The sequence below is a fragment of the Trachurus trachurus genome (genome assembly GCF_905171665.1).
Source record: "Trachurus trachurus genome assembly, chromosome: 18".
NCBI lineage: Eukaryota > Metazoa > Chordata > Actinopteri > Carangiformes > Carangidae > Trachurus > Trachurus trachurus.
The window spans coordinates 18,227,378-18,249,662 of record NC_139909.1 but is presented as its reverse complement, the minus strand read 5'-3'; the positions used below and the strand labels follow the sequence as shown (position 1 = coordinate 18,249,662).

Below are 22,285 nucleotides of genomic sequence, written 5' to 3'. Positions count from 1 at the left end.
TACAAGATATATAATATCAACTACCTTTTTTCCCCATTTAAGCACAGTATAGTTGCCGACGCAACTGTGTTTATTCCCTACAGTAACTATATCTATGCTTAAATTGCCGTGTGCAGCCACCATAAAAGAGGTCATTATAGAAATTCAGTGGTTTAACATCAGATGTGGGATGTTGCAAAATAATCGTATATCAAAACATTCTGTGTGTCCTATTTATATTTTCAGTTACATGTGCTAACATTTAATTAATTCACTTAAATTGGCAGGATTTTGTAACAGCTTTGTATCAGCCAAATGATGTTGTGAAGCACGATTGTGTATCTACAGTACAGATCCCAAACATACTGTATATGTCATTTACAGCACAATAGAATATGTCAATGCTAATGCATAGGTGATAATGTGTCTGTATGTGGTGAAGTTAGAAGAAATGGTGTAAAAACCATGTTTCTATAAATAATATGTGAGACTGCAGTGAAGGAATGAGCTGCTATGGTTTGTGGAGAAGATTAAGGCTCCAGACAAATTACTGTCCAAATTCCCTCTTTGACATTTCGCTTCCGCCGGCCGCATTGTCACATCACACAAAGCTCTGGAAAGTGCCGTCTGCATTGTTTGTTTGGTTTTTTTTTCCTGAGCATGCGCCCCCCTGAGTTTGAAGCCAAAAAAACAAAACAACAACAGCAAAAAAAAATATCCCAAAACTTGTGAAAATTCTGATTAAACAGAAATTGAACTTTTGCAGTTGTTGTGCTCTGCACTGCTATGTCTGGCAGAAACCGGGAACAATTCAATGCCCGCATGACACCGTCCCCACTGTATCGTGTGCTGTTGACAGAGGGAAGATAGAGGGGGAGAATAAAAGGAGCCACATAGCAGCCCAGTAACAAGGGCAAAACAGAGCTGAGGCTTGTTGTAGACTTTTAAAAAGACCTCAGCCTTGAGTTACAGCTGAAGCTCAGACAGGACAGCGGCTGCACATGGTGTGAGGAAAACACAATGACGGATATGGGGATGCCATTTGTACCGCCAAGCCGTGTACCTGCTGCCTGCTTCTTTTGTTTGCCTAATAAACCGAGCATCCACGACAAGGGTGTACTTCAGGCCCTCGCCGTGTGGTTGTTGTTAAAGCCAGACGTTCCGCTAAATTAAAATGATGATAAACGTGGTTCTTTACCAAATTCAGCGTCGTCCCCCGGTGTGAGGCTGGAACAAACCAGCAGATTAAACAGTCGCCGACCCAAACAGATCTGGACTGAAGTCTTTTAATTGGAGCGGCTCTTGGAGCGAATGGTGCTCCCAGTTTGTTTAAAAAAAAAAAAAAAAAAGATAGGAAAACCCTTCACTTCCCCTGGTTATAGCGAATGAAAACAAAGCTGTCAGCCTGCGCCCCCCCTCCCCTCCCTCCCCTGCATCCTCTCCACTGTCCCAACCCACCACAGCAGCTCATTTGTAGCTCCGGTGTTAGGACATCCACTGACGACGGCAGAGCATCGCCACTTCATTTGCTCCTACCTTGCAAGCACATGGCGGGGTGCAAGGGGGGGCCGGGCCTCGACGGACCTCGTTCTCCCTCACACACCTGCTCGCCCCCAAAGCACCCTGGGATACCGTAGGAGCTTGTTCATTTGCATATCCCCATCCTAGATTCCATTAAAAAAGAAGCCAAGGACAGCTCTCAGAGGCGGTGTTTCTTCGTACTTTAGGAACCCCAGTGGACGGCTTCAATGATGGCTCTATCCCTTATTGTCAAAGGCTGCCACCGCAGTGGCTTCTTGTATAATTTTAGGTTCCCGTTTCATTTTCTATGTGCACCATATTCCCATACGTTAACACTCAGGAGGCCGCACATACTGCATAAATAAAAGTAACCATCAAAAGCACATGTATAGTAAAAGGTCTTTTGCCAAGTTTTGTTTTCATCACTGGCACAAAAAAAAAGGGTTTAAAACTTTGGAGATCACATAAATGTTTCAAGGATTTTCTATTTGGTGTCAACAGACAACGTCAAGGACAACAATTTTTGCAGTTTACACTTTTTTTTTTTTAAATGGAAGAATAAAAAGAAGCAGAACAAATCATCAACGTCAAATATTTTCTTAAGAGTTAATCTGTTTTGGCAGCACTTGTGTTAGTACCAGCGTTTGTCCTGTCGCTCATCAGTGTTCAGATTGTGATGATATAATACCAGACACCACATTTTGATGATACTCTACTTTGATCTTTGTTGATATCACTTTTTTAATGCTAAATCTTAATGACAGTGATGAGAGAGACTATTTTCTAAGTGGAATTGTAAGTGTTTTGAATTTCTTCAGTAGCACTGCTGTAATGTTCAGGTCTATGTTTTGGCTTGACGGCAAAGAAGTTGTAGCCCCCAGACTTTATTTGGTACCAACCCAATAAACTTCACACCATCAACTGTGGTGATAATGAAACTCAAAACTGAATTTTCACTGAAATTATAACACAACATCTGCCTATAGAGTCACAATTTGATGTTATTTGCATAGTCTAGTCCTTTGTTAATATGAGATAATAAAAAAAGTGCAGCTTTAAAGAAGCTGTGTAGAATTCCCAACTTCGCACATCGGATTCTAATCTTTTATTTTTCTACCAATAAGAAATAAAACTATTTTTAAGATGTCAAACTCAGTAAATTCTACAAGTAGTGACTTCAAGGATGCCAGTTTTGATCGCTGCCCTTAACAGATTGTGTGTCTCATACCAGGACGCTGAAGCCCTACCAGCGATTCCACTGTAAATCTCTTGGCGAAAGTATCAGCTAATGCCTGAACTGTAAACAGAGCATATAAACATGTAAATTGCGTTTTACGGCGCCTCCTCACTCCACCCAGGGGGCAGTTGTACTGTAAAACCAAGCTAAACAGCAATGCCTCATACTGTTGACATCATCCCGCTTCTTCTCAAATGACACACCACGGATTTGGAAGGCAAAAGAAGAAGTTTTATTCCTGCCACCCCAGCATCCCCGACGCCTGGAATCTCTGAATCTCGCGGCACATTAAAAATTTATCCAGCGGGCTTTGTGTGTGGATAATAAAAAAAGATGAGCACCAGCGCACACACTCACACACACTTACACATATACACAAACACTAAATCAGAGGGCCTGTTTCATCTCGGCTCTCCGTTCCACCCCGTTGTTAGCAACACTGCTAACAACACTGTCGTTTTTTTTTTATTTTCCCCTGTGCTTGTTGTGTTATTGTGTTATTTTTTTAACCAACACACAGGGCTGTTCATGGGACTGTTAAAGGGTCAGAAGGCCACAAGCTGCTGCTGAGAGTTTGGGAAAATGCAAGGTTTTAACCCTAATGGAGCATCTACATTATGTGGATGGCTTTAATTTTGAAGACTTACTTTAAAGCGTCACTGGCTTAAAAAAAAAAAAAATCCCTCTGGCTACGTAACTCTGTAAATACACTGGCTTCATTACTGTAGTCGTGTGAATTTTGTGTGTGTGTGTTTTTTTACACTTTGTAATTTAGCCTTCTGGCCTCTTTTATCTTTAACCCGTCTTGTACATGTTATCTCTCCTTGTTGTGTATATCTTAGTCCCTTTGTGTTATCATTCACTATGTCGCTACATGACTATGTGTGTACGACGTGTGCATGTGTGCGAGCGCCTCTGATTATCCCACTGTCCACTGCTCGTCGGGCACCACTTTGTGACCGTTGCCGTGGGCGACCAGATGGCTAATTGAGCACTCTGTCATGTCACCTCCCTTCACTGGGGACTGAGCCAATCAGCACAGACCAGACTTCTCAACTGCCGCCTCCACAGACATCACAGTCCCATCTTAACAGAGTCCAGCTTTAAGGGCCCAGAGGGACTGTTGTAACAAGGCTCACAGAGAGAGCCTTGTTTCAACTGATACAGCATCAAGCCACTGGCTTATTTACATTCTCTCAACCTGAGTGCTTGGACAATTGTGTGTGTAAATGTATGTGCGCGCGTTTGGTGTGTGTGTGTTGCACTCGCCTCCCTGCAGTTTGCTGATTAAATTCTATGTCAAATTCCTTGTATTTATGATGCGCCTATTGGCAGGCACATTCTCCACGTTAGATTCAAGGCTGGATTACAGATGTTGCTTCCCAGCGTCACCCAGGCTTTGTGTCACCTTGCATCCCATTGGCTCTGCATCCTTGGCATCACATCAACAATATATTGCATTTGATAGCAATAGCTACAGTGCATAAAAATGTCTGTATCACGCCAGTTGTGATGCTGATGATGCTGTTGTGGCTGTTTTTTTATAGCTACATGCTACTAGCTTGGCCGCTAATGGACCAGTGATGATGATGGTGGTGCTTTTGTGAGCTTGTTTTTCATCTTGTGAGCCTCATTGAGATCCAAATCTATTTTACACGAGAGACCTGAAAATAAATTACCAGTCCAGCATCACATCACAACAAGGCCAGGCAGGCGCACAGTGCAGTCATAGTACACAGAGAATTGCTAATTGAAACATTATTAGTACCACTGAAAGTGTCAGTATGAAAAACATCAAAGCCACTTAGAGTTGGTGTCCATAACCTGAGTTTGTTTGCAGCTCAGTCCAGAAGAAACATGCATACAAAAGTACTGGAACCAGACTTCCTGAGTTTAAAGATAGCATTAGGAACTAAACCAGCCATCATGATAAAACTCAGCTTGGTCTATATAAAACACAAGGATTAAAAGTGACAGGTAAAAATGAATTGTTATTAATATTCTTCTCTTACAGAGATTTAAGGGAATAGGTAAAGTTAGTTAGTTAGTTCAGTTTAGACACATCACACAAATACACTTTACAGTAATCAATTACAATAAAATCAATCAAGGGGACAAGTAGACGAGGCAAATAAGCAAAAGAACAGAAAAAAAAACAGGGAAAACATGGACCATGATAGAGTAGAACAATTAGAAACTCAAATTACACCAAAACAGTGGGGAGATAGGTGCGTTTTTAGAAGTGGTTTAAATATTGCAGTGGAGGCGGATTCTTTAATATGTACCGGGAGGCTATTCCAGGAGCGCAATAGGAGAAGGACCTGCAACCAATTGACTTTTTATTGACCGAGGGAACGACCAAAAGGTTTGCGTTCAGGGAGTGAACAGGACAAGGATAGGTAAGATGGGGCAAAGCCATTGAATCATTAAAAGTTAAAAGAAGAATCTTAAAATCAGCTCTGTCCTGGACAGGCAACCAGTGGTTGGGTAAAGGGCAAAAACATTTTATGGCTGAGAAATTTACATGATATTATAGTATTGTCATATTGCCCATCACTACCATTGCTGTTGGTTTATACTTTACAGAAGCAAAATGACTCTTTGAGTTCTTGCTACTTTTTCCACATTTGTACACAAGACCTTTTAATCTTCTGTTCTATTTTTTTTTTTAGCTTATCTTTAGTGAATCTGTTTTTCTTCTGTTATTCATATTTCATATTCATGTTATTCACATTTTTTAAATGCATTTCTATATACATTTTTATTGAAGAGAGAAGCCACACAAAGCTGACTCTTATTCTAGTGCAAAAATAAATATAAGGAGCTTTTCTTGTTTCAACATTTCATTAACGTGCTTCCATCTGATACAGGATATCCATTTTCTTTTTATTTCTTTCGAATACAATGCAAACGTATTGGTAATAAATAATATTTCACTCTAAGTCAAAGATTACAAACGTGCAGATGAACGCAATTAATTAGTTTGACACAATGAGTCTGTACAAATAACTCATATTAGGAATAAGTTGTCCTGTAAAAATTAACAAGATTGTTTTTCTCTGCATGGATTGATACGCGGCCTTGAGATGGAGCGTCGGTGGTGTCAGTAAAGGGTGGAAATGTCGCTTCAATTAAAAGTGCTTTCAATTAAAGTTATTTTACCTTGCCTGATGAGAGAGCCAGAGGTAACGAAGATAAAATCTCAGAGATATTGCCGAGGCTCTGGCAGAAAATTGAACCCCAGAATTGAGGCTAATTGAATTTGAGAACGATAAGGTTGAATGTGGGGATCTCTTAAAGCTAGCAAGAAAGGACGAGTTGAGGGAGTTAAGAGGGAAAAACGGGGGAAAATGAACGAGGAAATCTTCTCATTTAAATGGACAATGATGAAGAGAGGACAAAGAGACTGTAAAGCTCATTTTCAACAGATACAGTACATGAAGGTGACTTCAATAATCTCAGATCACCTTATCTTTGACTTTCTAGGAACAATGACCATGTGACAAAGTCAGGACTAAATAAACAGTTTGTATAATCATGTTTTATGCTCCTTGTGGACAAAAGTGGACACTAATGTGGCTCTTTATTGATGCCCGCTGGGAAATAATCTCCAGGAGGTTAGAGTGCAGGTTGAAGAACAGCAGTGGTGAAGGTGGTGGGGATACAGCGTCCATGTGTTTAGACTGAAGGACAATCTCTGTAGAGGTTTTTTTTTTTATATGATGTGAATATGTGTTGTTAGGACACAACGATACACTAGAATCACATCTGGGATTAGTGCTATCTTAATCTGGGACTGTTCACACATTATACAATCCAAACTTTAAAAAAAATATATATATATTATAGGATATCGGCGATGATTGCCGTGTGATGGGAACCAGACAATTTGACAGATAACATCTGGGTAATACTGTATATGCAGCGGCTGCAGTAAACACAAGTATAATGCTGTGTCCAGGAAAACTGAAACTTTTTTTTTTCAAGAGGTTTTGGATTGCGATCATTTTGGAGTATGCAGTTTGTGGGGCTTTTTAGACAGAGTTTTTTTCTGATATATGTGCAACAAAAATGATTATATCATTATTCTCCATTAGATATTATACCACTTTCTTTCTTTCTTTTTATTTATTCAAACCAAGGCAAATTCACAATTTGACAATATCATCACAACATTTCTTTCATTGGTTGTAAGGGAGCAGGGAGAAGATACATCTTATATTGCCTGCCCCTCACTCAATATCTAACTATTCTAGTAATCTGTCACTGAGCAACATTCTTGCCATAAAACATACAAAACAAAAGAAAACAAACTTAAGTTAAACTGAAGTTTGATGTAGGTGTTACTATTAAAGAGCTAGAGTGTATTGACATTAGAAACTAGGTATTGACCGATATGGATTATTAAGGGCTGATACCGATAATTAGTAATCAAGTTAACATATTAAAATAAAATATTATTAAAATAACACACCTGGGATTAGACTCAATACAGTATGTTTGTTTCTTTTTTGTACATTGTGATAATCTGTTATCAAAAGGCCTTTACATTTTTTATAGAATAAAACCAACTCACAACACAAATCTTTATTCAATGATTATGATACGATTATCAAATAATGCCGAATATTGGCCAATATTATCGGTCATGCCAACAATCGGTCTATCCCTGTTGCTCTACTCTTGCTCTCTTCTTTGAACTTTTATAACTCAGCTTCCCATGTACCTCCAAAGCACCGTTGAGAGGAATACATTGAATCTGTCAGTTGATAAGAAATTGGCTTCATTGCCAAGTGGTTGTCATTGGATAGCAGTTCACTAAAATACAGTGTTGACTATGGCTGATCCCCAGCGAGTTCTAAAGAAATATTATGCAGGTGGAGGTGGAATGATTTTACAGAAGGTGTAAGTGGAGGATCAGGACGGTGCACCGCCACCGTTACATTCTTTGGGGAAAACCATTCCCTTGCTCATCCCCTGTGTCTCCCCCCCCTCCCCTCCCTTGGTAGATTTCCCCAGACTGGAGCAGTGGTCGGAGAATCCCTCCCTGTCTGACGTTTCCCTCTTCATGGATGGCTTCCTCTACATCTCCTCCGGCCCTGGCAAGTCCACGCTGGAGCGCCGCAGAAGAGACGGTGAGTTTAAATGCCGTTTTGCAAAGAAAAAAAAAAAAAAACCCGGCAAGGCCAATCAATCCATCAATCCATTTGTAAGCAATTTAAACTGCGTGTTTGTCAGAGGTCTGCTCCAGTTAAGCACTGATCGATCAATCAGTGCCAGTTTGTCAGTTGTCAAACTGCCAATCATTTAATCCGTACACCAAACAGTCCAGTCAAAACGATCAATGAATCTGTCTTTCAAATTCATTCTGCATCGGTCCTCTGGGACTACTTGTCAGACAGCAGTATGTTCCTGGATGACCCAGCGGTGAATGGGCCCCGGAAGAACGGGGGGAAATGAAACCAGGATTTGACAAAAAAATAAAAATAAAAATAGATATTTAGATTTTGGTACAAATCTTCTCTCAATCTACCTGAGAGAAGCTTCAACCACCAAAACTTCTCCCCCCCCCCACACTTCTTTTGTCTTCCAGGGCACTTTAAAACTTTTAATCAAGCTCTATTTCACACTCAAACTCCTCAGCTGCTGCTGCTGCACCTCCTGCTCTGCAACGGTCCCACTTCTCCAAACAGCTGGAGCGTTTCGGGGGCCCATGGGTAATTAGGAGATGGAGCTGGCTCTAGATGCTTCCCCTGGGGAACGGGGTTATTGGGAAGGTGGAGGAGTTGGCTGGAGGATGGGGGGGTGGTGGAGGAATGGAAGTGGGGGGAGGGTGGAGGAGGGTTGACAGCTTGTAGCTACCTGCCACTTGAACAAGCTGATTCTTGGGTAAGACATCCATCTCCATCTCCATCACCCCCACACATGCTCTGCTCTAATTGGCGGCAGTACATGCTTGCTAATGAACATGGGCTGAGGTCTGGGAAAGTGGCCCTTAAAGGAGATTGGGGCGCGAGATTTATACAGATTTCTGTTGAAATCCTCATTATCTGTGCAAATGGAAGCGATTTTAATTTCATTAGTTAAAAGATAATTCCAATATCTTTCAACTTGGGTGGCCATTGCATAGTCTCTGGCCATAATGTCTTTTTCTTTATCAATTTTCTGTTCACCAAAGTAATTGCTGAGGTCCGTGGAATATAGTAGCTACAATAAAGTCTGTTGGGTCAGGCAGTAACACAATCAATTGTGTTTAAAATCAGCCATTTTTATCTAAACCAGCTGAAATGAGTGCTTTTTAATAAATTGTAATGTTCACTATTTTTTTCTCTTTCATAAACTTGGCTAAGGTTTGTGTCGGCCAACTGGGTGTAGTAAGAACTGCCAGAAACAGCTGCCTGCATCTGGAAATGATGGTAATCTTGGTGCGAGGGAATGAAAACAATAAAACCAAAACAATAAGCCGAAAGATGCTAAACTGCTCCATAGAGACTGTACATCACACATGCAGTGATTTGAACCATTGGTAACCATTTGTAGCTTCTCTTTCCGGAGCGATTCCCCATGTGGCAGTAATTGCGGGGGAAAAAAAGGCACCTCAGCTGTTCTTCCAAAACCCCCGTTGATATGACAATGTGTGTTTTGTTCCTTGGAGAGCGCAGCGAGTTCCTGCTTCAGACGGAGCCAAAACTACAGGTGTCCGTTTTCTTTTTTTTTTCTTCCCAGGGTCCACTTTGGTCGGTGTTGTACATATTGTACCACTCACAGACACCACACCATTCCAAAGTTGTCTCTCCCCTCCCCCTCCAGATAAGTGCTCGTAATATTTCGGCCGATAAATACCTTGTTATTTCATCTATTATGGAGGGACGTACCAGTTTGGCTTTTGTGCTTTTAATGGCGCCTTAACTGCAGCTGCAGCTGTTGAAAAATTCAGAGGGGTTGGGTTTAAAAACTCGATGCACTCCAACTTCTTCAATCACGAAGAAGCGCTGTCAGGACTTAGTGAGCACGGAGGGATGAGGTATTTTTGAATGTACTCCAGGATGCCTTTCGCTCCCAGGCTAATGGTTTGATGGTCTATAGATACACCCAAGTTCTTAATAATTCATAGGTTGTGCTCAGGGCTTAATAAAAGCACTCTGGCACAGTGTCTTAAACTTAGTCTTTTTTGTTCTCCTTCATCTGGAGACAACTCCAATAGGCTTTTGTACTTCTACTGATTCTGAATATGACGCAAATTAATTTGGCAAGCGGTAGGGTTGGGCGGTATCCAAATATTGATACCGTTAAACCTCTTCCACATGTTCCACTGTATTACCGTGGCCAATTAAAAATCATAAGTACGACTTAGGCAAGTCACCAAAATGTAGGGAATAACATGCAAACACCACATAAGAATACTGAAACAATAACAAAACATGTTTATTACCAACATTAACAACTTTTATTAACAACAAATTATCTTATAACAAAATCTGGATGGCGCTGCTAAGAAAAAAAAAAAAAGACAGCGCTGCGTTTTCTAGCTGGTTCACCTGCAGCTGCACAGATGAGCTGTCAGAGGAGCTCTGCTGTTCCTCTCTCTTCAGCCTGGTGTTTGGCTGCACTTTGTATTTATAAAATGAGTTCAATATTAGAAGATCTAGCCGTCATAGGAGCACGATCAGCTCATCACAGCGGATGTGGCACTGCGCAGCTGTAGCAGCGTCTCTGTGTTTTTATCGGCACAAAACAAAAAATGTTGGCACAAGCCTACAAGACACACATGATAATATGGCAACATAGTGCTTCAAATCTAGCCAGGGTTTTTGCAGAAGTTGTGTTTTTCTTGAGGACCAACTCACTATATGCACAACTCGCCATCTTTTCCTTGACAACATCACGTTGATCATCTTTATCAAACATCTCCCGAAAGGAAAACATTATATTATTGGAGTAAAATTGAAAACTCAACCACACACATGGGACACATACCAATCTCATAACAACTGCAATGTTTTAAAAATGTAATGGAACCGATACCGTTGCTATTTTAAGATACCGCGGTATACCTTGATACCATATCACTGCCCAACCTTAGCAAGTGGCCTTGACATGGGATTGCCGTTTTGGTCCACCATAACGCTCCTTAGCATTTAGCTGTGCTTATTCTAGCTAATGCTGGGAATATATATTATATATTTACAGTAAGGGTTAAAAAAAACATTATTCCTCACTGTTGTTATTTGTGCTTAAATCAAGGTCGAGCTGGTTTACTCTCCACTTTATTTGCGGCTCTGCTCCATTTCCGGTTTGCACAATTGATTCCAACGTTATTGAACCCCTCCCTCCCCCTCCCTTCTGAAACATTCAGGGTAGTGACTCATGCTACACTCACATTAAAGAGTGTGTACTTGCGTTGTGTGTCTTCATGCTGTTTTCTACGGGCCTGCAAAAAAGACTAGAGGAGGGAGGACAAAAAAGGGGGGAGACAGTGGGCAGCTCCCGTCTGGGATGGTGAGTGGCAGCAGGGAAATGGCACCCCTTAATTTCTGATTAGTTTTATCTTTTCCTCATCAGTGGCGCTCTGTTTTTTTTTTTTTTCCTGCAACAGTAACTCATAACTGCTGGTGAGGGAGAGAAGGAGGAGGAGGAGGAGGATGGGATGTCTGGAGAGGAAGGACAGAGAGAGAGAGAGAGAATTCAGTAGAATTATGTTACCAGTTTTATTGAGGACACAAATCTGAGCCCACATGAACAATTCAATTACTTTGCAGCTACAAAGCTGGAGTCAAGTTTTTGTTAATAAACCAAATCTTCTTCATGGTTTATAGCGGGAATTAGTTCTCAAAGAATGTTAAATGATCGCAGTTCCTAAGTAGTGACATTTATGCCGCACTGTTTTATATTTGATGAGAAGTACACAAAGCCTATTTAGCCAATTTGTCTTCATCTAATATGCCTTTCAGGATGTCTTTGTTCGTAATGCTGCCCTAAATGCCTGAGTAGCTCCGTTGCTAAAGCCAAAAATACATGGCAGGATAGTGTTTTTTTTTTTTTTACTTTATCGTATGCCATATCTGTCCATTCCTCCCTGTAATGAAGTGGGCTGTAATTCTGGCACAGACGGATCATTCAGATCCCCTCAGTTTCTCGATTTCCATTTCCAGCCTCCCTGACAAGCTGTCCAGCAGATGTCTTCATCGCAGATATTTTAGTCTGATGGCGAGATAGGCGGAAGATCGGCTAGAAAAGGGGAGGAGAGGGGGACGAGAAAGGGGCACAGCCTGCCATTTCGATGCACACTGAAACGAGGGATAAAGAGTTTAGAGAGGACATCGGGTAAATCTGAAAGAGTGCAGTTGCAGCAGAGGGAAAACTTTCGGGTGAATAGTGTTTCCATAACTTTTGTCCATCAAGTTGATGAACAGTAAGACGCTTTAATCGTATCATTGATGACTTGATTAGTCTAATCAACAGGCCCATCTTCCATGCTTGGTGCTTTTAGCTTATTTTACGAATCACTGCAATAAGAGAGGGAGTAAAGGGGTAAAAAAAAAAAAAAAAAAAGCAGATGAAGAGAGATAGAGTCCACATTGTAGATTTGGAGGCCTCTTTTTCCTCTGGAAGATGCTAAGCGGGGAGAACTCTTGGCATACAAGCTAATTGGCCCAATTTAGCTGGTGGAGGCATGTACAACGGTTGGCTTCCGCTAGCGTTGTCTCTGGCGGCTGGTTGTGGACTCCCGCGGCGAACGGCTGGGCCGCGGGGGCCGATGCTGCGCGCACACATGTGTATGTGTGTGTGTGTGTCTGTGTGTGTGTGTGTGTGTGTGTGTGTGTGTGGAACAGCTGGCAATGGACGCAGCTGCTTGATTGTAAATCAAGCACTATTGTTCCTCCCATCGCGATGGTGCTTGTGCAGAAGCAAGTGGTGTCCCACCCACTAAGGAAATATTTAACCACAAACAAAGAAGGAAGAAGGATGCTCGCAGTTTCGGTGATGTGCAGAGTTTTTTTTTTTTTTACTTCCCTGCCCTGATATAGCCAGTTTCCTGGGGGGGAATGTCTCGAAGGGATCCAGAGGCATTCAGCCGCCGTGTTTGGAAGAAACTTGTGCCACAGACTCCAGGATATCTGGATAATAGTTACATCCATCTGAGTAAAACTCAATTCAGCTATTCCACAGTTACACTGCAGTCATTATGGTACTGAAATGACAGCCTTGTCACTGGTACTGGTGATATCCGGGGTCACATTGGTTCTGCTCGTAGCCCGGTCTCAGATATTCCTCTCCATACAGGCCTCCATGAAAGCGTCTAATTCCTCTCATCGTAGCGTCTTCTGTTCCTCTCTTTAATCTACTAAATCCCTCATATTCATTCACAATTCAAACCCAAAGGAGATAACTGTATCTGAAATTACATTTGTCAAACATTTGCTCACCTTTTGGCCCCAGTTAAATTCCTTCTCTCCTTTCTGAAACTTCTCTCCTTGGCGAGCTAAAGGCCCGATGTGGACATCTGTACCATACCTTTAGGTTTCCTGGCTGGCCATTATTAGGATAATTTCTCAGACACTGGTTGGCCGAGTACTGAGCCCATTCATGTGTCCATGCTGTCTGGACCCCAGGATCCCGCAGCAATTTGCTTTCTGGATTCACAGAGGGATTTTTGTGTGTGTGTGTCTTTTGTCCTTGGAAGGGAGAGCAAATTAAAAACATTTTTCCCCTTCTCTACACCGTAGATGAAAGATCTTGTCAGGGCTGTCCGTTCAAGGAGACAAGATCCTGATGCCACATATCCTGAAATCAAAATGAGATCTATTAATATTTTTTTGATGTATTAGGACGTATGAGTCCCCCTTATATACATATTTCAACGTCTACATCCTTTGGGACTTCACACGTCCTTGACCAGCAGCTCCAAACAGTTCTGACTCGTGTCCACTCCGAGTGAGACAATGTCTCCTGTGACCCCTTGTCACTGCTTATATATCTCTATTGCCTTTGACTAGCTCAACTAAAGAGTCTGTTTGTATCCTTAATATGATGGTATTTTAATAGGGATAGGAAAAAGAGATAAAGTTATTCAGTAGTTCATTAAAATTCCTCTTAAATCCTGTAGAAAACTAAAGTATTTTGGTCTCTTCATGGACCATTAAAGATGAATTTTTCTTTTATTCATTATAAGATGCTCAAAGAAGTTAAATTATCCAATAATTTGCAAGAAAACAAGACTATGGGTAAGGTCTTTATCGCCCTAAAAAGTCTTTGTTTTCCAAAATTCAAACATTTTTATTCCATTATCACATACATAAAGAAATGTAGCAAATCCTCAAATTAGAGAAGCTGGAGCTAAGGAAAGTTTGACATTTTTGCTTCGAAATAAAAAAAGTATGAAAGTATTTTGCAAACTGAAATTTCCTCCTGATGATGGTAATTGACCACGTTTGAATGCCCTTGTCCAATCCAAATTATCAATTTTAATGGTTGTTAAGACGTTTCACCATGGACCATAAATATGATTCATTAGGAGTCGTCCTCTGGGGAATACTGTATGATGGACACCATGAATAGAAGTATATCCAGTCCCTGTTGGGAAATTTCACTTGACCCCAGAAACCTCAACATAGGATGGTGCTAGAGCAGAAGTCTTGGGATCTCACAGGTCAGTTTGGTTTATCCTCTAGGGACAATGAACATCCTTGCAATCCATCCAATAAAGCAGCGCCTCAGCTTGGTTTTAAAAAGCTTAAAGGACAACATATAAATCAACAAAAGTATACCTGCTCTCTCTGTTTATCTTGTGGGCTCTGGTTGCCCCAGACAATACCTGTTTGTACTTGGCATTGTGTTCACTGGATAAGCTAAAACCCCCTAATAACCCCGGCAACCACAGGAACCATTATAAAGCAAAATGTCTGGATAATCAGTGACATTACAGCTTTCTAGCAGCTTATGATAGCAATTGACTTCAGTTCAGAAATTAAGTGTGCCTCTTAAGAAGATGATTTTGTGAGGGTTTCGGATGTCAGCGCAAATGACACTGTTCAGTTATTACCCTGCTGGAGGTCGGACATGGTGAAGGAAGGCAGAATTACTGCAAAATACGGCACAAAACAAGGACTTAACTATCCTCCGGTGGGGAAATGATGGACATGACATTTTCTGCAAAACCTTAACAATCCGGGGACACATTTGCAACGGAAGCGAAGTGCATTACGATCTATTCTGTCACCTAGACAACACAGCGTCCTGTCAGATAGATTGGATTGGTAATGACTTTAAATACCAGAGTCAATCTCTCTCTCTCTCTCTTCCCCTCTCTCTCACACATACTCACAAAGACACAAACACACACACAGAGGCATACAAACCCACTACATGCACGGCTCATTTCAGATAGAGACGATGAAACTTCAGCTGCTGGAATAATTCTTTTCTTGAAGGGAAGTGGGGTCAAAAGAACATTCTTTTTTTTAAATGCCACAGTAAGCAACCAGATATTAGTCGTTTTTGCCGTTTTTAAAGCTGTTTTGAGAATCGTGTCCAAATTGTTTTTTTTCTTTCCTTCCGAGACAGGAAAGACAAAGAAAAAGTCAGAGAGCCATACAGAGAGGCAGCTCAAGGGTGAATAGAGTGAAACTGACATCCTCCTTTCCTATGCTTATCACATCTTTTTTTTCTTTTAACAGCCAGTTGTAGACACTTCCTTTTTTTATTGGAACTATATCTGTTCCTTCAGAAACATCACACAGTTGGCAGAGGAATGCACAATTAGCATATTCATGAGATGAATACAGTGGAAACTTTGGAGTCGCAAGCGACAGGGGGTGGGGGTGCTGTTTGTGGATGTGTGTATGTGTTTGTGTGTGTTTGTGTATAGTGTGTGTGTGTGTGTGTTTGTTGCGGAACAAAAAAAGCAGATGGCACGGTGACTTTGAAAATCCAAAATTAGGTATGTTTTCATGAACTTCATGCTCATTGGCTATGTAAATTGCACAGTCAGACAGTCATGAAAGACAATGTTGTGTGTTTTCCAGCTTTTCCACCGAGATCATGTTTGCTGATTGAAATCTGCTCACTTACTTGGAGTCTCTTAACTCTTTTAATTCTGTGTGCGTGCCCACACATACCGTCTTGCTTGGCTCGGTTGTTCTCTAAATGGACAACGAGATGAGCGGAGTTGATTCTGGAGGGATGTTAGCTTCATGCTAGCCTTAGCGCTCCCTTGGTTTGGCTTTTGCATAAAAGTGACTCGGTTTTTACCTCAACTGTGACCTCACGGAGAAGAAAAGTCGAGACCCCCGACACTGCCACAACTTCACACCTCCATCCGTGTGTGAAAACCGCCTGCGAAAGCGTTTCATCTCCGGACTTTTAAACAGTTTCTTGGTGGTGCTGCCGGAGCTTGTAGGGAGTCATTAGCTGTGTTAAATGGGGGTTGGAGTGGTGCTAATTGCTCACAGACCAATCACTTACTTTGCAGGCTCTAATTAAATTCTTTTTCTGACTCTGCAAACAATGGACAATTTGTTCAATTTTTATCACCATGGAAATGTGCGATTGTACAGTTAGTTACAGCAACACCAGACATAATCGAGGCTTAAGGAGAAGTCGGTGACGTTAGCATCAGATTAAGTTGCATTTGCAAATTGACATTTTCCAGAGACTCATGTCTTAAAGTAGGACGTATTGTTACTATAAATGCACTCTTCTAAGAAATGGAAAATTAGAGCAATAATTCATACTTTTGATTAATGTTAGTCAACTTTATTGCTGTCATTGTTTTCATTAGCTATTTTTATGCTAGTGTCGCTTGTCACTGTTTGCGCTCCAATAGAAGAAGAAGAAGAGGAGGTGTGAGGTTGTGCTGAAACACAGCTGTGCCTCGAGCTAAATGCTATCATTAGCATGTGCTTAAATGACAATATTGAAGGAAAAGGAAATAACAACCCTGGCTCTCTCCAAAGGTGACGGCATCCACGCAGTACCTCTTGACTAACATGTCAGATCTTGTAGAGACTTTTCCTCAGATCAAAATTAGCATGACTGCAAAAAAAATCTTGAATGACTGATGTGGGTGGATGGATGGATGGATGGATGGATGGATCATCAAGGGATATGCTGATAATTTACATCTTTTGTCAAACGGTAGCATAGACGAATGTGTTAAATGTGTGTTTTACATTGTCTCGTTATATATTTCTTTCTTTTTTTTAAGTATATTTTGGGGGCTTTTCGGGCCTTCAATGGATAGACTGGAAATGGGGAGACAGAGAGAGGGGCAAGAGAACATGCAGCAAAGGGCCACCAGTGGAATCGATCCAGGGCTGCTGCAGCAACTACCTTCTGTCTGTGGGGTGCCTACTCTAGCCGCTGGGCTTCATGACGCCGGTCTAATGCATGTGTGATTTATGTGTGTATTTCAGACATGGCGCGTCGCTGGTGCACGCTGGAGGGCGGCTTCCTGAGCTACTACGAGAGCGAGAAGAGCGCGGCGCCCATCGGCCGGGTGAACGTCTCCACGGTGGTCAGCCTGGCTGTCAACAACACAGAGACCATGACTGGAGCTGGGTATGAACACACATATTGTGTAAATGCACGTGCACATGCTTGTGCTTTACATTTGCTTTTTATTTGAGTGGATTTTTCTTCACAAACTTTGAAGTATCAAATGATTTACAATAGAATTATTACAAATCTGAATTAAATCTGCCAAAATCAGACTTTGTGCAGCTATTAGAGTATTAATATTAATACCTAACATTTAATATTCATCTAAATCCAGTATATTAAATGGTAATTTACACATAAATCAAACTTTGCAGCTGTTCAGCCAGGTTATAGGGCGCTCATTTACACTCTGCAGCCACACGCACACACACATACACACATTTAAAATGCTTAATTTGCATTCCCTCCACTAAATCATAATTTATGTGATTGCTCAACCTGTTTTAAGGACACACATGTCCTACACAACCGAACCCAGCTCATTTTTTTAAATGATTTATTTCCCTTTATTTGGTTAAATTACAACATACAGCAACATATGATTCATGTATGACAAGAGCTTCAGTCTGGTTTCTGGTCATAAACACACGTATGCAAACTCAACCCCCCCCCCCCCCCCCCTCCCTGCGGTGTTTCTCCTTCTCGTCATATGTCTCATTAGCATAGTCTTAACTCAGGCATTATTCACTTTAACAGAACCTATCAAGGCTTTATGGCTGCTATATTTCCTGTTTACTTAGACGGAGATGCAGGGCGAGCGAACGTTGCGTCTTTAACCGCCCTGTGCCCTCTCTCCATTCACTGGACCTTTCCACCTACTGCTCTCGCTCTCTTCACTTCTTCCCTCAGATGATGATTCAGTTTAAAAAAAAAAAAAAAAAGTTATTCAGGCGACAAACTTTCTTTATTTCTCCTGGAAGAGTTACAAACACACAAAGAAGCAGAAGATGTCTGAATTCTTTTCCTGTTCACCCTCTCCCTCTGCATCTTTACTCTGTGTGTGTGTGTGTGTGTTTGCACTCCAGTCCCTCGGCGAGGAGTCTGATAATGGCTTATGATTAAAGCAGAAGCCAGGTCCTTAATGACAGCAGCAGATGTTGTGAAGAGGGAACAATGCTTTTATTTGTAAATGTTATTTATACAGCTATTAGGAGCACATCTGGCCAGATGAAACTATGACCTTTGAAATGAAGTGGACACAAACCAGCGGCCGTGACAGCCTGCGGCGATAATACCGTAACTCTATAAACTAACAGCGACACGTACCATTTTTAGCTCGGCGCATATACATCCCCAGTTACAGGTCGTGGCATCGCCAGCTAGAATGGCTATTATTCCTGTGTCGCTAACAGTCATAATGTCCGTGTGTTTCACTGGATTCAACTCTCGCCTCCCTCTCTCCCTCCCCGCCTTCCCAGCATGCCTGCGTGCCAAAAAAAAGAGCGGGGAACGCCTCACCTTTTGACTGTCTGCCGGCTCATGAATATTAACGTATGCAGATGACACACTCCCACCAGCAACCTATCGCCGCTCTACAGGAGGCCGTAGGTGTCGTTTCCATTAAACACAGCATTTGGGTAATTTCACAGTGGCAGAGGACACCGTGAATTATATCGTCGCCCCGACACATACGTTTCGCTAAAGTCGTATGAATATTACAAACCCTCTCCTAAGGAATTAATGCGAAGCCAGTATGTTGGCCGGTGATAAGTTTGGACCTTTTTTTCTTTTTGACTCATTTTCCTTTTTCGACAAGAATATTTCACCGTCGATTCTGACCTTCAATTTCAACTAAAAAACCCTTGGAAACAAATCTTTCTGCTTTTTTCCTGTTCCTCTTTCTTTTCTAATGTCATTTTTCGGCTGCTTTTTGCACCGCTTCACTCTCTATGACGCTCATTTTATCACCGTCTCCTCCTCTCTCACACACACACACACACAAATAAAAATAGCAAAGTTTTTGAAGACGTGTAGGTGCCGCCTACAGAGATGGGTTATGTATGTAGATCCATACAGAGATGCTGGGGAATTACAACTCTCTCTGAGCACACAGAAGCCTCAAGGAGGAAATAAACACTCTGTGCATGTTGAAACCACAGGTGAATATCATAAAGGAGACTGGAACAGTCTGTCAGATGACAGTTAACAACAAAAAGTATTTTTCTAGCACACAAGATTGTGTACTTTAATAATAACACAGATACTGATGGTGTGTTTTCAACACTGTCAACAGTGTAGGTGTTGATAGAGCAGGGTACTCTGGTTTTGTTTGGTTGCAGATGACTAATACTGCATATCTGGTCCTCTGTTTTACCCACAATGACTCCAATAAAGTCAATTCTCACCAAAACAGTGCTGTGAAAAAAACAACAGTAAATTAAGTATTCTCAACTATGCAGAATTCATTTTCCTAAAAGAAAAAAGTATTAAAAAAGTCACATTTACAAAAGTTTTAACTGCTGTATGTCCTCTCGCCTGCTGTTGGCAGTAAATCCTGGTCATAAAACATTTTTACATCAGACTGTGGTTTGTCCAGGGACATTACATTCCACATCTATAAACTGGAAAATGTGATTGTTGCAACAGTGGAGTTAATTCTTTATTGTCAAACACTGTCTCATCATCTCATGAAGGTTTTGATTTTAGTAAAACTTAAATACTTTATAGTTGAAAACCTACCACTAGTTTCTTTCTGCTTATTCAGGTCTGGGTTAAAAAAATCTATATGATAAATGCCGTTATTAAAGCTGTTGCCATATGCTGCTCAGATGTACTGAAAATTATTTCATAACAAGTCATTCTTGACCATATTGTCCTGTCTTGTTTTCCATCTTTGGGGCTGCATGACCCTGAAAAATGTATTAAATTGCATCTGTTCAGTTAAGTTGTGTTTTTTTCCCCCTGTTTTGGGATTAATAAAGTTATCTAAACTTAGAACGCAACACACACACACACAGGAAAAGCCGCTGCTCTCTCTCTCTCTCTCTCTACAGAGTCTGTTATCTCACTGCAGAATGAGCACAAAAGCTCTGACCCAAAAAAACAAAGAAGTAGCATCATATTCATCACTGAGACACCTTGCTTTGGTTCAGTGTTAAATAGGCAGGTGTGGGGGGGGGGAGAAAACCGATCACTGATCAGTTTATCCCTCGTCCCTCTGTCCTCTCCTCCCTGCCCTTTCTCCACGATGCTATTTGCCCAGCATGTTGCCTCACCCCTCGGCTTCTCCCTCCCTCTGGGACTCCCTCTAACAAGCGCCTGCACACCTGCCGGCGAGGAGCTAAGAGGAGGAGGAGGAGGAGGAGGAGGGAGGGAGACGGGGTCACGCCAGGTCACACAAACACCCGTGTCTCGCCTGTTCCCCTGACACGTGTGAGAAGAGAGCGACTCAGCACTGCCGTGACCCCTCGTGACACGCCACCTTAAACACCCCGCCGCTGTAGCATTTAGAGCCTCCCTCGCCGCGGCGTACTGATGGAGACGGGAGCTACAGCTTGGCACTGTGTTCAAACCATTAAGATAGTGAAACTCTGACCTCTGTGCCTTCACTGAGAGCGAGAGAGAGAGAGAGAGAGACACACACACAGACAAAGACAGAGAGAGAGAGAGAGGTTGGAGGCAGAGACGACAGGAGGAGAAAGACCAACAAAGATTAATAGTTGCCTTTTTGCTTCCGACAGCAAGGGCTTTGCTCCGCGAATGTGTGCGAGTGCGCGTAGACGAATGAGTGCGGACGTGGATGCGTGATCCTTTTCTTTTTGAGGGATTATGCGTACTGTGTGTGTGTGTGTACGGCCTCACACAAAGTGCATGAATACAATTTTCTGTTCAAATAGAAACCCAGCAGGGAGACCGACCGTCCCTCACTGACTGACTCGCACACACACACTGCTGAGATTTGCATGCATGACGCTCCGAGGCAAAGTCTGCACATCTGAACTACATTACATTGTAATGTGGGGTGAGCGGAGCTACTGTGGATTTATAAACATAAGTGAACGTTTTTACGTGTAAAGGGCAGTCAGCTTTTTTTTTTTTTCTTTTCTTTTATTAATGATTCCAGCACAAAATTTAAAAAGCCCAACTTTTGTTGCTGTATTTAATATTCATCAAGAAAACTGAGGCTTAAACAAACCTTTAATAATAATGAAGAAGGTATTTAAAATCTTCAACTTGTGTTACACTCTGTTTAGTACAGAATATAATGATTGTCCAAACACAAAAACAAAACTGTGACTTACCAAAGTCCTTGCTTTTAGTAAAAAAAAAAGTTTCAAAAAACAAACCTCAGACTATATATGAATACCCCAAAAGTCGAGAGACAAAAATGTTCTTTTCTGTGCCGACTAGATAATGAAAAATAATGTGTGTTACCTCTGGGAGCTCAAGTGAGGGAGGAAAAATAAAATCAGCAGTGAGATTTTAAGTTGAAATTCATGTAAAAGTTGTCAGTAAGTTAGCGTTGACTGGAAAACTGTTGGTGGACATGTTTAGACTGATGGCACCTGGTCACAGCGTCTATTAATGGTACACTTTTAGAAGACATAGTGATAGTCTGCTAGCTACAGTTTTGGAAACCACACCGTTACACCTGTTGGATGTCTGGCCGGTGATATCTGTGACTGTGTGGAAGTGTGAGAAAAGAGCTAAAGGTTGTTTTTTTTTATTTGCTACCCAACTATTAAAGCCAAGGCTCTTTTAATGTGAACAGCCTGCACCGTATTTAAACAGTGTCCCCTCTCCACCTGCTTCACAGGAGAGTTTCCACAGCTCCACGGTTTTGATGTGCAGTGTCAAGTTGCACATTAAAAAAAAGATAGAGAGAGAGAGGTGGGAAATAAAGCTATAAATGAAAAAATAAAGTTTTTACACTTGGCTAAAGGGGAGACGTTAATGTATCAATAAAAGCAAAATGCAACAAATTGCAGTGGAAACAGACTTTGTGAGTAAATCACGTCATCCAGCCAATGAATCAGATTCAGATTCAGATTCAGAATACTTTATTTATTTCCCAGAGTGAAATTCATTTTCTACAGACCAACTAACACA

At 41.5% G+C, this 22,285-nt stretch overlaps 1 protein-coding gene across 1 annotated transcript in view; it reads left to right on the top strand.

The window, feature by feature from the left end:
- The window catches only part of arap2 (ArfGAP with RhoGAP domain, ankyrin repeat and PH domain 2), a gene marked incomplete at its 5' end in the record, with an annotated part of 124,155 nt that overhangs the window by 69,395 nt on the left and 32,475 nt on the right, over positions 1–22,285 (top strand). Inside the window, 2 exons of the mRNA XM_083992981.1 lie at positions 7,747–7,872; positions 17,152–17,296. Of these exons, the coding sequence (XP_083849107.1) occupies positions 7,747–7,872; positions 17,152–17,296 (271 nt within the window). The remainder of the gene's footprint in view (positions 1–7,746; positions 7,873–17,151; positions 17,297–22,285) is intronic.